This window comes from Colias croceus, chromosome 28, assembly GCF_905220415.1.
Source record: "Colias croceus chromosome 28, ilColCroc2.1".
NCBI classification, from domain to species: domain Eukaryota; kingdom Metazoa; phylum Arthropoda; class Insecta; order Lepidoptera; family Pieridae; genus Colias; species Colias croceus.
In genome coordinates, this window is record NC_059564.1 from 3,323,271 (window position 1) to 3,338,915 (window position 15,645).

General features: G+C 32.0%; 1 protein-coding gene across 2 annotated transcripts in view; it reads left to right on the forward strand.

Annotated features, from left to right (window-relative positions):
* Positions 1 to 8,073: 8,073 nt before the first annotated feature.
* Positions 8,074 to 15,645, forward strand: part of LOC123703969 — a 38,830-nt gene continuing 31,258 nt past the window's right edge. Inside the window, exons 1-2 of one of the 2 annotated variants that reach the window (XM_045652187.1) lie at positions 8,074 to 8,122; positions 11,191 to 11,426. In XM_045652187.1, coding sequence (XP_045508143.1) covers positions 11,356 to 11,426 — 71 coding nt within the window. In that variant the 5' untranslated portion in view covers positions 8,074 to 8,122; positions 11,191 to 11,355. Of the gene's footprint in view, positions 8,123 to 10,918; positions 11,427 to 15,645 lie in introns of those variants that run through there. The other variant, XM_045652185.1, reaches the window with a different exon arrangement.

Here is a 15,645-nt window from a genome sequence, read left to right on the forward strand (position 1 = left end):
AAAAGACCAGCATCCATGTTGTACATACATCACGTCAAGCGGCGTGGCTGTCAAAACCATAGCCCGCCTGCAATATCTATTTAAAAAAAATGAATCAATCAATCGCGTTCGAAATTGTTTATTGAGTGATTGTGATTGTTTGTTTTTTTAAATCGTTAGCGAAAAATCTTAATATAAAACAAAGAGTGATCATAATCGGACGTTTATTTGTTTAGTGATTTTCACGCTGTAAAATACGGATGGTAGCTCAGTGCCGACAGGTATGTTCATTATCATTGTTCTTTAGAACATTTATTTTATGTTCCTATTTTATTTCGCTGCTGATATTATTTTCCTTCTCACAATTCAGTATTTGTAAAGAGCACAATTCGATTCATTCTAGAAATATATAATCGTGGCAAAAGAAATTGATTTACCCTCAGAAGTCTAATAATTTTGATTAGAAATTAATCATCCAAAACAACGGTTTAAAACCAGTTTGATACAGATAGAAGTCGCGAAAATTCCCCTAAACACCTGATAATAACATTTAAAAAATTGTTAAAACAAGTTAATTATTTCTAAAGTTAATCGTAATCCTAATAATTATCCTTGTGAGTATTCTTCAATCTTCATACAATCGTAAATTTGCTAAAAATAAAATACAATTCATTTCCGAATTACATTGGGAATGTCGTTTTGGTATCATATGAGGAGTGCCTAGTATAAAGTAGCTATTTTTAAGGAACATAAAAGTTTATAGTATGATAATTAGTTTTAAAATATTAAATATTCCAAGTTATATATAAACAGATGATAAGATTATATCACATGACATCTAAAATATCCAATTTGGTTTGGCATAATGAGAAATTAACCTAATTGCATAAGAGATAGGTACTTACAGAAATTTTTTATTGAATCAAGTACGTATTATATGAAAGAGAGAGAGATGAGCTTACCGCCTGCGGCTTTGCCCGCTTTGTCTAAAACCTAATAAATTATATACATACTAAAACCTTCCTCTTGAATCACTCTATCTATTAAAAAAAACCGCATTAAATCTGTTATAATAAAGCCTTTATTATATAAAGCCGAAAAAGTAGACATATTATATAAACATAAAATTTAGAGATTACTTAAAAACAAAAACAAAATTTCACTATAAAATATCCCTAATTTCGGTATGCCTCACGGCAAAGGCCTCCTCCAACTCTTTCCATTGTACCCTATCTGCTGACACCCTTGTCCAAAACATGCAAAATGTCATTGATTGACTTGAAATTAAATAACATCTAAGGATGTTAGTTTTCATTATAAATTTGATATTGTTATTTACTTTCAACATGATCTATTATATTAACTACTAGCGGTCCGCCCCGGCTTCGCCCGTGGTACATGTTTACGTTTTCTCTACATAAGATCTATCCTTGTACTTCAAGGAATATTATAAAAAAAGAATTATCGAAATCGGTTCAGCCGTTCTCGAGTTATGCGCTTACCAACACATTTTGCGATTCATTTTTATATATAAGATTTTCCCCAAACTTTGTTACTTTAAAATAAATCATTTTTAATTCTGTTTAAAGTTTTTTAAGCACCCACAAATTAAAAAAAGAAATCTAAAAACTAACTTATACCTACTAATATTTTGCTATGAAACCTTCAATAGTAAGATGTCCATTATGACAACATATATCAATGAAATTCTATTCATATGAGGTAATGTCTATTTCTAAATGGAAAACTAGAGCTATTATACCGATAAACTCTTAAGTGAACTCTTGTACGGAATTTGTTCACAGATAAATAATCATGCAACGCTCCTACATTCCACTAAACCTATTAAGATTACACATAGATAATCTTTATGTTGTTCTCATTAACATGTAGAATAAGATTGTAGTATCTAGGGATCTTTATATATTTTTTTTTGTGGGAACGTTTACAGTTGTGGAACAATATTTATTAATGCTGTACCCCCCGGTTTCACCCGCATTGCTCCGCTCCTATTGGTCTTAGCATGATGATATATAACCTATAGCCTTCCTCAATAAACGGGCTATCTAACACCAAAATAATTTTTCAAATCGGACCAGTACTTCTTGAGATTAGCGTGTTCAAACAAACAAACTATTCAGCTTTATCTATAGCCTTCCTCAATAAATGGGCTATCTAACACCGAAATAATTTTTCAAATCGGACCAGTAGTTCTTGAGATAAGCGCGTTCAAACAAACAAACTATTCAGCTTTATAATTTTAGTATAGATTTATCCAGATTATTGGTACATTAATAAGACTTAATTTTTGTCCTTATATAAATAAATTTAAAGCGATATCAAGTAAATTAGGTACTTCCTCTGTGAGTGAAGTTCCATGTCTTTTAATAGGGTAGATTTTGACTAGAGTTCCTTTCCAACTAAGAATAGCTAGAATCAGCGCCATTTTGTGACGTCATAGCAGTTTATTCAAAATTATGGAAACCTAAAAGTTAAGCAATAATAATTTTATTTAAATTTGATGTATGAGTCAGGCCAAATGTTATAAAACATAGTTTTTCAAATCACATTTGACACAAGTACATTTGCGTTATTTTTCTTAGTTTGATCGCGTTTTACACTAGCATTTAGTTTTATTGAATTAAATCTCACGCTCTAAACAAATAATACGAGTTTCCTACCTGTTATAGGTAAATAGTTTTTTTACATAACAACATTTTATACACACCATAGAGGAAGTCCGCTTCTAACTCGATAAGTTAGATAATCTAACGCCTTGTTCGATAGCTAGTCTTCATACATAGGCTTTAACTAGTATCATTAATTCAGTGAGGTAAATACAGATTTATGTGTACGTCTGAGCAACATGTTCACACATTCGTGTTGACCATTCGACTCATCACTCGACAAAAATATTCGTTTACGAATATCGTTGCGAACCACTGTTCACGTATATACGTCTTTTTCTTCGATTAAATCGCGTATTTCAAACCGAATAGAGTGCATTGTTTGCATGTGCATGTTCGTTGTTCGCACGAATGTGTTAATGCGCCTTTACGTGCTTATGTACGTTGACAAACACACATACCTACAAAAATGTTCAATAGAACTGATTGTACGTACCGCGTACGGGCGGATTGAGCCAAAGTGGCTAGTTTGAATTGCCTCACTTTTCTAGTCACAGTTTCTAGGCGATACTGTTCCAAGGAAGTTAGGTTATATAAAATAATTGAATTATTATTCAACAAAGCGTTAATTATTTATCCATTGGTCGTTTGAAAGCGTTCTGAACGCCTTACAAGTGGTCCGCGTTTGGATGTGTATACGTCACTTGCATCCTAATTCGTGTACATACTAGCTGTGGTGTTGGGTTTCTCTTGTCGTTTTATTTTGTTTGTGGTTTATCTTGGGCCTTATAAAGATAAGAAATAAATATATTCCATAGGATAGAATTTTGGATTTCTCACCCCTAGATATTCAGCGGTAGGAAGATACGTATTATTCTGAAAGAAAATAAGCTGTTATAAAATAATTGATATATATGTACTTTCAATCACTCTTAGGTAATTTTGTAGGATAACTAAACTCATAAATCTTGAACGTTTTTCATAAATCTTTAGTTTATTCTAATAGTAATAATAGGTATTAAGTAATAACATACAGACAGCCTTATCAACCGTTGCATTCCAATAGAAAAATTATTTTACACTCCCTTTTTTGGATGACATCGGTTTCCCGCCATGAGTTTTAACAGTGACAGACGCGAAGCAGCGCGCGCGATCGTGTGTTCGAAATTTAAAATGTTATGAAAACATTTTGGAACCTTCGTTTTTGGCCAGCGTTCTATTTTCTTTTTTTTTTTGGAAATTGTGTATGTGAGTCGACTTATTTTAAAAGTGTGAACCCAAAAAGTAGTGATTTTTAAAGATTTATACCGGAAAAAAGAATAGTTTAAATATCTTCCGTTTTTTATAGTTTAGGTTTTATTCTCCATACACTATTATTTTTGTTCTGCCTTTTGTATCTTTGAAATAAAGGCAATAGTTTTGCAATTAAATTATTCAATTGAAGTTACATCGTCCGATGCAGACACACAACAGACTACAAGAGAATATGTGAAAGAAAAAAAATACAGTCGCGTTTAAATCTAGAATTGCAAAACGACTAGCGAAGGAGCGCGGCTTTGTTTGCGTTCCTTATTACAAGAGAAAAGTGATTCAAACATTTTGAATCTGGCTCAATTCCAACGAACTCATTCTGCAGTTGTCAGAGCGGTGTATACGCAAGATTTACAGATAAAATACAGTGTTTACAGTAGGTGTGTGCCTAATACGAAAATTTAGTGCAAATTTATGTGATATTTCATTTAAAATTATTGAAGCTGGTATTTGTAAGATCTGAAAATAAAAATTCTCTTCTGTCTATAACGTCATAAAATTTCCCATAAATAAAATTAGTTAATAAGGGTATCATGAAAATCATGAAATAGATACAAAAATTACGCACTCGACAACATAAATAAGTGCAGCCTATAACGTGAAATGAGGTAAATTATATATCTAACTATTTTTTATACAGTAAGAACTACTTTAATATTTTTCATTTCGGTAGCTATTATCGCTACTACCTGGAGTTTATTTATACATAGCTTACTTTACATATTAAAACATAAAATTTTATTAGCTTTAAAAACAATAAAATAAGTATATTATTACAGTCCAACGTTGAACTGCAAGCGGTATCGAATAAATTAAGGATGATAATCTCCTCGTCCGTTTGATGCTGTCCTCAACTAAAATAATACAAAGCTGCGTTCACATTTGTATTTATATAAAATTATTTAACCGACTGTGAGTTAAAAGGAGGGCTATGTTGTTTGAGTGTTAATAATGTATTAATTAGCACATTCCAGCTTGATGGAAAAGTGAAGAAATTTTTCCCTAAAATCGTTCTTCAACTAGTTTAGTAGTTTGCGAATTAATGTGAAAACTATTTTTTTGCAATGTCAGACTAAAATCTATCTATATATCAATTTGTATACATTTCAATCGGATTCGGAAGCTTTTGCATGTATTTCTGTATCAAATTTTAAAGAGATCCGAATATGTAGTATATTATGTATGTATGTGTGAATGAGTAAGCAACATCCATCTATTCAATTTTCAAGTATAATGTGACCAGTTAAAAAATAAATATAAAATTAACGGATATTTTAAAAACTTGAGCGGTTGTAGACAGAGCGTCTGAACGATCTTTCATTTCTAAGTACCGTGTTTATTCTGTATATCGCGGAAGACTCTGTTTATTCACGTGGTTTTGTTTATGATTCACGACCGATTCTTATAATATCTCTATTGGATGCGGAAATATCAGTTACATATTATTTATGTATGTTTTATTTGTGTTGTAGGCCTGTAGGGTACCTACTAAATAATGTTGTCAGTGTGAAATTCTAAAATAACTAGTTAGTCGAAATTGTTATATCTATATTTAACAAGTTATTTAATCACGTTACCATGAATTTATTCGTTTGAATATTATTTTAATTATTTCATTTCATTTTAAATCCTCATCATATTAGTACATAGGTACTTGCCGATCCAAACGACATCGTCTGCTCTCAAAAGGAATATTATGTAGGAAATTATTTAGCATTTTTCCAACAAAATTTCCTCATTTATGATGTTTGAGTCTATTTAAATGGATTATCTAATACAAAAGTAATATTTCAATTTTATACACTAATAAGTTGTTTTATCTTCATTTCTTTCATATACATAATCAAAATTAAATAGCTATAATTAACCACTTATTCCCAAAATCCGTCGACAGTATGTCAGCGGTCGCATAACGCGACGTTCGGTTATACGGGACTCTAAAATAAGTGATCGTCGATTTTACGGTGAAAAATATTCCATTTTTAAAAGCCTTTTGTTATCTGTAGCCCTGTTGTGAAAAAAATGCGTTGTGAAAAAATGCAGGCTGGTTGTTTCATAGACACTTTTTTTTTGTCTATGTATTTCAAAATTTGAATTTATTAAAAAAGAAACGGTGTTGATGGTGGTTTTGAAATGAGACGAGAGTATAATATAACGATATCTACAGATATCGTTAAAAATAAAAAACATCGCATTACAATGCGATTTTTTTATTCTATGTATATAAATAAATAAATATTCTCCCTTTATGCATAATATTCTTTTACAGCCGATTTTAGTTCGGTAATGCCTTATGAGAGTAGTCTCCAAGGATAACTATATAAGAAAAATACCTTGTTATAAGTTAAAAGTTAGCCAAAAGAGCCGTAGCATATCTAATACTAGCGAAGAATTTAAAAACGATACCAAATTATCTTTTTTGTTCGACTTTAAATGAATTCTTAATGAGTTTGGAAATTAGATTTTTTCCATGTTCGTACGTCGGTAAATCAGTAACGCATGTACCATAGCAAAGATACGTCCAAAGTTTAATTGTTTCTAATCTGTAAAGTTGTTTTTAAGTGTACTGATAATAATTTAAAGATGGAGTGTAGCAAGAGTGGCAGAGTGCGTGTTGTGAGGATACAAGTTTGTATGTTTACCTTTTTTTTATATTGAATGGTTGATTCATAAATTGATATGTTAGCGTTGATAGTCGCAATTATTTTTAAATTTATTTCAGTAGAAGATTACCACATGATTGATTATAATTGAATATGAATAATATTCTCATCGTATAATGTTAAATGTACCTACATTTTATACATGCAACTAACTTCTTTATACAGCACTTTTGTGGAGTCGTATTAAATACTTGGATAGGAATAGAAACAACCGGTAATGATAGAAGATTGTTTATGGAAGAAAAAGTAAGGAAGCTTTTTATTTAGTGCATCTTTTCTGGTTCAATGTGTAGCTAAACTTTTTTTTTACTGTCGCGTCGTGTCGATGCTGACCCGTTTAGCTTCTTTTATGAGCAATTATAGGTACAAGAAAAGTGAGGAATTAATAAAATTATTGTACACGTAACACGTGGGAATAGAAATTCTTATGTCCGCGATTTAATCTCAGGAAACACAGGGTTATTCCATGTTTAAAAGGATTTATTACAGTCATAAATTATAATATAGAATGGCCAGTCTTAATTTATAGCAAAATAAATGAGGTCAAATGACAAACGTAAAACACACGAGATGATGGTAATATTTTATGACGTAGAATTTAAACGTCACGCCAAAAATTGTGGCTGGCAACATTTTGAAGTTTCCTCATTCTAAAATCTATCTATATATCAATTTGTATACATTTCAATCGGATTCGGAAGCTTTTGCATGTATTTCTGTATCAAATTTTAAAGAGATCCGAATATGTAGTATATTATGTATGTATGTGTGAATGAGTAAGCAACATCCATCTATTCAATTTTCAAGTATAATGTGACCAGTTAAAAAATAAATATAAAATTAACGGATATTTTAAAAACTTGAGCGGTTGTAGACAGAGCGTCTGAACGATCTTTCATTTCTAAGTACCGTGTTTATTCTGTATATCGCGGAAGACTCTGTTTATTCACGTGGTTTTGTTTATGATTCACGACCGATTCTTATAATATCTCTATTGGATGCGGAAATATCAGTTACATATTATTTATGTATGTTTTATTTGTGTTGTAGGCCTGTAGGGTACCTACTAAATAATGTTGTCAGTGTGAAATTCTAAAATAACTAGTTAGTCGAAATTGTTATATCTATATTTAACAAGTTATTTAATCACGTTACCATGAATTTATTCGTTTGAATATTATTTTAATTATTTCATTTCATTTTAAATCCTCATCATATTAGTACATAGGTACTTGCCGATCCAAACGACATCGTCTGCTCTCAAAAGGAATATTATGTAGGAAATTATTTAGCATTTTTCCAACAAAATTTCCTCATTTATGATGTTTGAGTCTATTTAAATGGATTATCTAATACAAAAGTAATATTTCAATTTTATACACTAATAAGTTGTTTTATCTTCATTTCTTTCATATACATAATCAAAATTAAATAGCTATAATTAACCACTTATTCCCAAAATCCGTCGACAGTATGTCAGCGGTCGCATAACGCGACGTTCGGTTATACGGGACTCTAAAATAAGTGATCGTCGATTTTACGGTGAAAAATATTCCATTTTTAAAAGCCTTTTGTTATCTGTAGCCCTGTTGTGAAAAAAATGCGTTGTGAAAAAATGCAGGCTGGTTGTTTCATAGACACTTTTTTTTTGTCTATGTATTTCAAAATTTGAATTTATTAAAAAAGAAACGGTGTTGATGGTGGTTTTGAAATGAGACGAGAGTATAATATAACGATATCTACAGATATCGTTAAAAATAAAAAACATCGCATTACAATGCGATTTTTTTATTCTATGTATATAAATAAATAAATATTCTCCCTTTATGCATAATATTCTTTTACAGCCGATTTTAGTTCGGTAATGCCTTATGAGAGTAGTCTCCAAGGATAACTATATAAGAAAAATACCTTGTTATAAGTTAAAAGTTAGCCAAAAGAGCCGTAGCATATCTAATACTAGCGAAGAATTTAAAAACGATACCAAATTATCTTTTTTGTTCGACTTTAAATGAATTCTTAATGAGTTTGGAAATTAGATTTTTTCCATGTTCGTACGTCGGTAAATCAGTAACGCATGTACCATAGCAAAGATACGTCCAAAGTTTAATTGTTTCTAATCTGTAAAGTTGTTTTTAAGTGTACTGATAATAATTTAAAGATGGAGTGTAGCAAGAGTGGCAGAGTGCGTGTTGTGAGGATACAAGTTTGTATGTTTACCTTTTTTTTATATTGAATGGTTGATTCATAAATTGATATGTTAGCGTTGATAGTCGCAATTATTTTTAAATTTATTTCAGTAGAAGATTACCACATGATTGATTATAATTGAATATGAATAATATTCTCATCGTATAATGTTAAATGTACCTACATTTTATACATGCAACTAACTTCTTTATACAGCACTTTTGTGGAGTCGTATTAAATACTTGGATAGGAATAGAAACAACCGGTAATGATAGAAGATTGTTTATGGAAGAAAAAGTAAGGAAGCTTTTTATTTAGTGCATCTTTTCTGGTTCAATGTGTAGCTAAACTTTTTTTTTACTGTCGCGTCGTGTCGATGCTGACCCGTTTAGCTTCTTTTATGAGCAATTATAGGTACAAGAAAAGTGAGGAATTAATAAAATTATTGTACACGTAACACGTGGGAATAGAAATTCTTATGTCCGCGATTTAATCTCAGGAAACACAGGGTTATTCCATGTTTAAAAGGATTTATTACAGTCATAAATTATAATATAGAATGGCCAGTCTTAATTTATAGCAAAATAAATGAGGTCAAATGACAAACGTAAAACACACGAGATGATGGTAATATTTTATGACGTAGAATTTAAACGTCACGCCAAAAATTGTGGCTGGCAACATTTTGAAGTTTCCTCATTCTTGTGTTATCTGTGTCGCATTCGGGTTTTGGCGGGAAGCCAGGCGTTACATCATGGCCGATGGGAGATATGATGATATGATGGCCGTAATATTTGTTTATTTGATTGCAATTTGCAGTTTTTGCCGCGTAATTTTAATTGATAAGTCGTTATAGTTTGATAAATGTTTTAATTGCGCTAATTATAGGCTATTATGACCGGTTTTGCATTGTTTTGAGGTTCTCGTTCCTAATTTATTGTTAACATTGAACTCTTTTTACTGTTACCGCATTATTATTAAATGTTAATCATTTAAGTAACAAAATTAAAGTAAAATGAGTAATTAAATTGTCATGAATCTAGATTGAGAGTATTCCAAATTATCCTGTCTCCTTTACAAGGCTGGTCATTTTCTGTCAGTAAATAATTTTCACTTCGACATATTATTATCTACTAGCTGTTCCCCGCAGTTACACCCGCATTGCTTCGCAGTTCGCTCCTGAGTCCTGTTGATCTTAGCGTGATGATATAATATGCCTATACCCTATAGCCTTCCTCGATAATTAATGGGCTATCTAACACCGACATAATTTTTCAAATCGGACCAGTAGTTCCCGAGATTAGCGCGTTCAAACAAACTCTTCAGCTTTATAATATTAGTATAGATTTATTAGAAACCCAGTTCTACACTTACAAAACGAATATTCGACACCTCCCAAGTCCCAAGCAAGAACCACGTACACCCCTTATAAAGAAAAACATATACATACATACAGACACTTGAAAACAATATCCATCTTTCTGTCGCAGTCGGATAAATATCCACAAACACAAGTGACAAGACAGCGCGTATAAGCGAAATATAGAACTCGACTCATGACTCAACTTCTTAGATCTAAATTTATTAACAACTTTACCTTTTTTCATTGGCAACAAGGCGGTGGACACATGGTGGACATTTTTAACGTCATTTTGAAATGTTATGTATGTCGGAATTAATAAATAGTGGATAATTCTCTCATATGTATTTTTAAGACGTGGCGCGCCATGATACATCGCGATCGTTTCAAATATTTGTTATCTTTTTTGTAAATTAAACACCTACGCGCATATTACAATATTCATATTGACAAACGCATCTGCAGTTTACATATTATAACATCATCAAAGTAACATTCAATTGAACCTATGTATTTACTGGCAATAGAAAACAAGGCACTATATTAAATATTATGTTTTGTTTACAAAACGCGTAATAATTTAAAACAAGCTGTACGCAAAATCATATGGATTTTGCGTACAGCTTGTGCACGTACCCTAAGCGACAAGTGTTAGCAAATAAATTATTACTAATATCTAAGATTCGTAGACGGCGAACGAGAATAAAATAACCAAGAGGACGGGTGCATTTCTCGCGATGTGCATCCAGCCATTTTCGTTTTGGGATTCTAATTTTGTACGTGGCCACGCGCCAGTCTCGCCGCGTGCGCTCCCAAACGCGCATTATTCAAACGATACTCCTTTTTGATACTAAAATCCGAATTATGTACGTTAAATAATATATTGTCTATGCTTTTTGCTCGTTAGTGTAAACTTTGCACTCTTATAAACTAATATAGTGATGGTTTTGGTGTGACACTTTTTGGGTTCACCCCTTTTTGTAAATAACAGTGTGCTCGGTGCCTATTTATAAAGCGTGTTACAGTTAGATCCATAGATAGCTATAACTTTTTAATTAAGAGCCCTAACAGAGTCCCGTGCCGGCCAAAGACAAGCGTTCCAAATTTAAACTGGTACTAAAATCGAATTAGAAGTTAGTAGACGACTGTACTTTCGAATGTGCGTATCATTCGAATTAGGAATTATATGGACCATAGACGGTAATTTGTTTTTTATTAGTGTTGTATGACAATGGGGAAAAAGAAGAAACAAAACGGAAGAAAAGGCGGGAACAGATTCTTTCGGTGGATAAAGAGGTATTTTTTTTTTTATAAATATTGTGTGTTTTATTAACGTTTTTGTTGTGTATAATCATGCACGTTGTGTGTTAATAATAACTTTTTTTTCGCGCGCTTTTGTGCGACCAGTAAACATAATATTGTAGTGTGGTGCGAACGTCCTCGTATCCTGTTATTTATAACTTTGATAAATAATTACCCTTTCTTGATTAACGATCTTTTAGCTGAAACAAAAAATGTTTAGATGAATATTGCATATATACAAGAAAATCGCAAATATCTTTGAAATTTATTTTCTAGAAATTTTTTAGTTTTTATAATGATTAATCATGTTTAATGTATTTAAAAATATTGATTTATGTACAAACTTTTTGCTTAATTTTGTTGTCTTAAATAAATGTCCATAATAATAGTCATATTTTTATTAATTCCTTGCTGTTGTATAGTCAGTAGATACAATATTTAAAAGTCATGAACTGAATACATTTTAATTTAGCGTAGGCTGTCAAAATGTGACCGTTTCGCAATTTCGTTATAGCAAGTGGCAAGTACGCGTCCCACGCGGTTGACCAATTTCTTATTTAATATTTACGATGAAGATTGTTTCTACGGCCTTCATAGCAAATCTGATGTCATATTATTAACAAACTAACTGTGATCCGCGTTTTTACCCGCAGTGCTCCGCTCCTGTTAGTCTTAGCGTGATGATATATAGCCTATAGCCTTCCTCGATAAATGGGCCATCTAACACCGAAAGAATATTTCAAATCGGACAAGTAGTTCTTGAGATTAGTGCGTTCAAACAAACAAAAAAAGATTATAAAGAAAAACAATTTCTACTGAGCATATCTATTGTAATTCTCCAATCGTTGCGACTCCATATCTTCATCGATCTACATTCATATATAAAGCATACCATTCGCATATCAATTGAACGGAACCTGTTAGTACCTCAACAACCTTTTAACTGACCGGTTGGCGGTTGGCTTGGTTGGTAGTGACCCTGCCTTCCAAGCTTCCACTGGTCGTTGGTTCGATTCCCACCGGGGGCAAATATTTGTATGATGAACATATATGTTTGCTCTGTGTCTGGATGTTAATTATTTTTATAAGTATTTATTTAAAATTATTTGTGTATGTTAATCAGCCACCTGGCTTCCAAGTTCCATCAGTCAAGCGAAAGCTTAGTATGGGATCAGATCGTGCCGTATGTAAAAATTGCGCGATATATTTAAAAAGAAAGTAAGAAAGAAAAAACATTTATTTCAAGGACATTAAAAATAAACACATTTACATAAAAAACAATTATTATATTATTTATATTTATTTATTTACTAATGCATGGATGAAGGAGCATGTTAATTTTCACAATACACGCCCATTGTGTACTTTCCACTAACAGCTAATTATTGGACCATAGGAAGTAGGGAAAAGTGGAATCTTCAGTGAATAGTGAAATTATACAGCTGGGTCGTGGTGAAAGTTGGGTAATGTTAGGTATGGCCCTTTATCAATAGAATGAAGATACTGTTAAACTGGGATTTTATAATGAACTGTATTTTGTACGATGCGATGGTACAAACACAGATTTGATACTAGACACTATGGTACAAGGTAGAAATCTCGTCTCTCAGTTTGCAGATGGTATAAAACAAAGTCGTTTTCTCTGTCCCTATGTCCCTTTGTATGCTTATATCTTTAAAACTACGCATCGGATTTTGATGCGCTTTTTTTCAACAGATAGATTGATTCAAGAGGAAGGTTTTAATTATTATATATTTTAATATTAAAATTTAATACATAAATTAATAGGTTTTAGACAATGCGGGCGAAGCCGCGGGCGATATGCTAATAGTATTATATTGTCTGTGATGATAGCTGTAATTTTTCTGGTAACTGCAAAGCAAGTTGAATATTGCGCTTATTATAATTATTACTAGATTTCCGCCCGCGGATTTGACCGCGGAACTCCGCGGCTTTCAAAGAAAAACCCGCATATTTCCCGTTCCTGCGGGATTTCCGGGATAAAAAGTAACCTATGTCTTATTCTGGATCTTCAGCTACCTACGTACCGATTTTCATTGTACTCGGTTCAGTAGTTTTACGTGAAAGAATAATCATTAATATTCATCCATCCGTTCATAATATTATTAGGATTCATCCTGATAATTTGTTGATTATGTGCTATTCCCTTCCTATTATCTGATGTTAATAAATTGGCTTGGACACTTATGCATACATTGTTTTTATCATAGTTGTTCGTCCTAGAAAGAGTTGATTGCACCGATGCATGTATTTTATATTGGCTCGACTATTCGGTGCCTCTTATTTAACCAGTCGATTATCCAACAGATTCTTGTTCGCATTTTATACTGACGTCATGTAGTGTAACAGTATAGTTTTATTCATAATAATTAATCTCCAATGCCATTACATCTTACTTATAAAATGCAACCTGAATCTTTTGCTCAAGGCTAACCTAGTCATCTTACCCAAAGCAAGCCTGTTTATAATATAGCACTGGCAACTAATAATAATTTTGATAAGGATAAAAACCGTCAATCTTGAAAAAAACCAAATTCATTCCATTATAATTTTCAAGCATATAATTCTGTCTTGAGCCCAAAACTCTTATTTAGCCGATCGTCTTAATGCATCCTAAACATCAATTTAAGTATTGAATCTGTAGACAGCTTCATTTAAGTAGTATCCTCGAGTAATCTCTTTCTAAATGGAGCGTTGAGCTTTTTCACAGTTTCAATTGATTAATGAGGCTAAATTATTTCTTGACCTTCGTCGACAAATTGTCTCTTATTGTCTCTAATAATGTTAACGCATTTTTTAAGTTCCGTTCTACATAGTGATGAATGAATTTATTTTATTCTCAATCGACTTTAAAAAAGGAGGAGGTTTTCAACTGGTCTGCTTTTTTGGGTTTGTTACCTCAGAACTTTCGACTGGGTAATGAAAATTTTTTGGTAAAAAGTAATTATAGATTACAGTTCTTATGATTTGTAACAATATGTTAATTGTTATAAACACCTGAATTAAACTAAGCAGTCTTATGACTTAAAGAAACAATTCCGGACAAATCGTTGAATAAAGGATTTTTACGTGCTTGTATGCCCTTTATCTTTTGTCGAGTGTCTTGAAATTAATGTTTCTTTCTTCCTTTCTAATACGCACAAGTTTTATAAATAGAATATCATTATTATAAACCAATAAAACCACTTATAGTGAGCCCATATAACTTTCTTTTGAGGGAGATTAGCTCACCTAAATAGACCTCTGATAGGCTTCGGTGATACCTATTACTTCTAGAAGAATTTACATATTGTGGAAAATAATATACGATAAACATGAACGAAATTTTAGAAATAAGTATGTCTTATTAGCATGTACGATCGAACCTGTGGGTAAAACCAAGTAGTTATTTCTAAAGCACATGCTCATAATTCTGTCGATCTAAAATCCCCTAGGCCTAGGCAAATATAACAAAACAGCGTTGCATTTACCACATTAAAGTTGTCCTTTTACATCCAGACAATTATATTCAAAACACTCTTTCATACCTCTTCATACAGTCCACTGAACGTCCGTTTAACAGAAGTTACATTAACATAAATGAAACAATGACTATGACATAAGCTGGTAATTGACTATTGTAATGTATCCGCCCATTCACAACGTAATTAGCTTGATGGTTACATCCCAAGGGCCTGCATCATCAATCCTAAATGGCGAATACAACTAAGGAATTGTATAGAGATGGTGGACAAATGGCATGACCAAAGTTAAGGATTTTCTCTAGGTCAGTCATAGTACACTCATGATATTATATATATATTTCATTTCAGAATTAGAATGGCAATAAGCTGAATTGTATAGGACATAGATAATTAAGTAGTTATGAAATTTTATGGGTGTATTTGAAGATAAATTCTGTAGGTCCTGCTCTATAATTTAGGCTTCTTTCTATGTATGTAAGAGCGAGTAATGTATAAAGTTAATAACGGTGCATACAATAGATATTATTGCAAATAGATTTTTGCTTATAGCTATTGTCCAGGGGAATAATAAGGCTACTTCAGATGCTTGCCAAGTTATTTTGCGGCACTCTGCAGTATAGAAGTTCACTTATTATTTATTATATCGTGAAAATCTACGCCAAGCGACCTATATATTTAACAAATTTAAATGCTACATACTAAAATGAAGCTATTGGAGAAATATACCC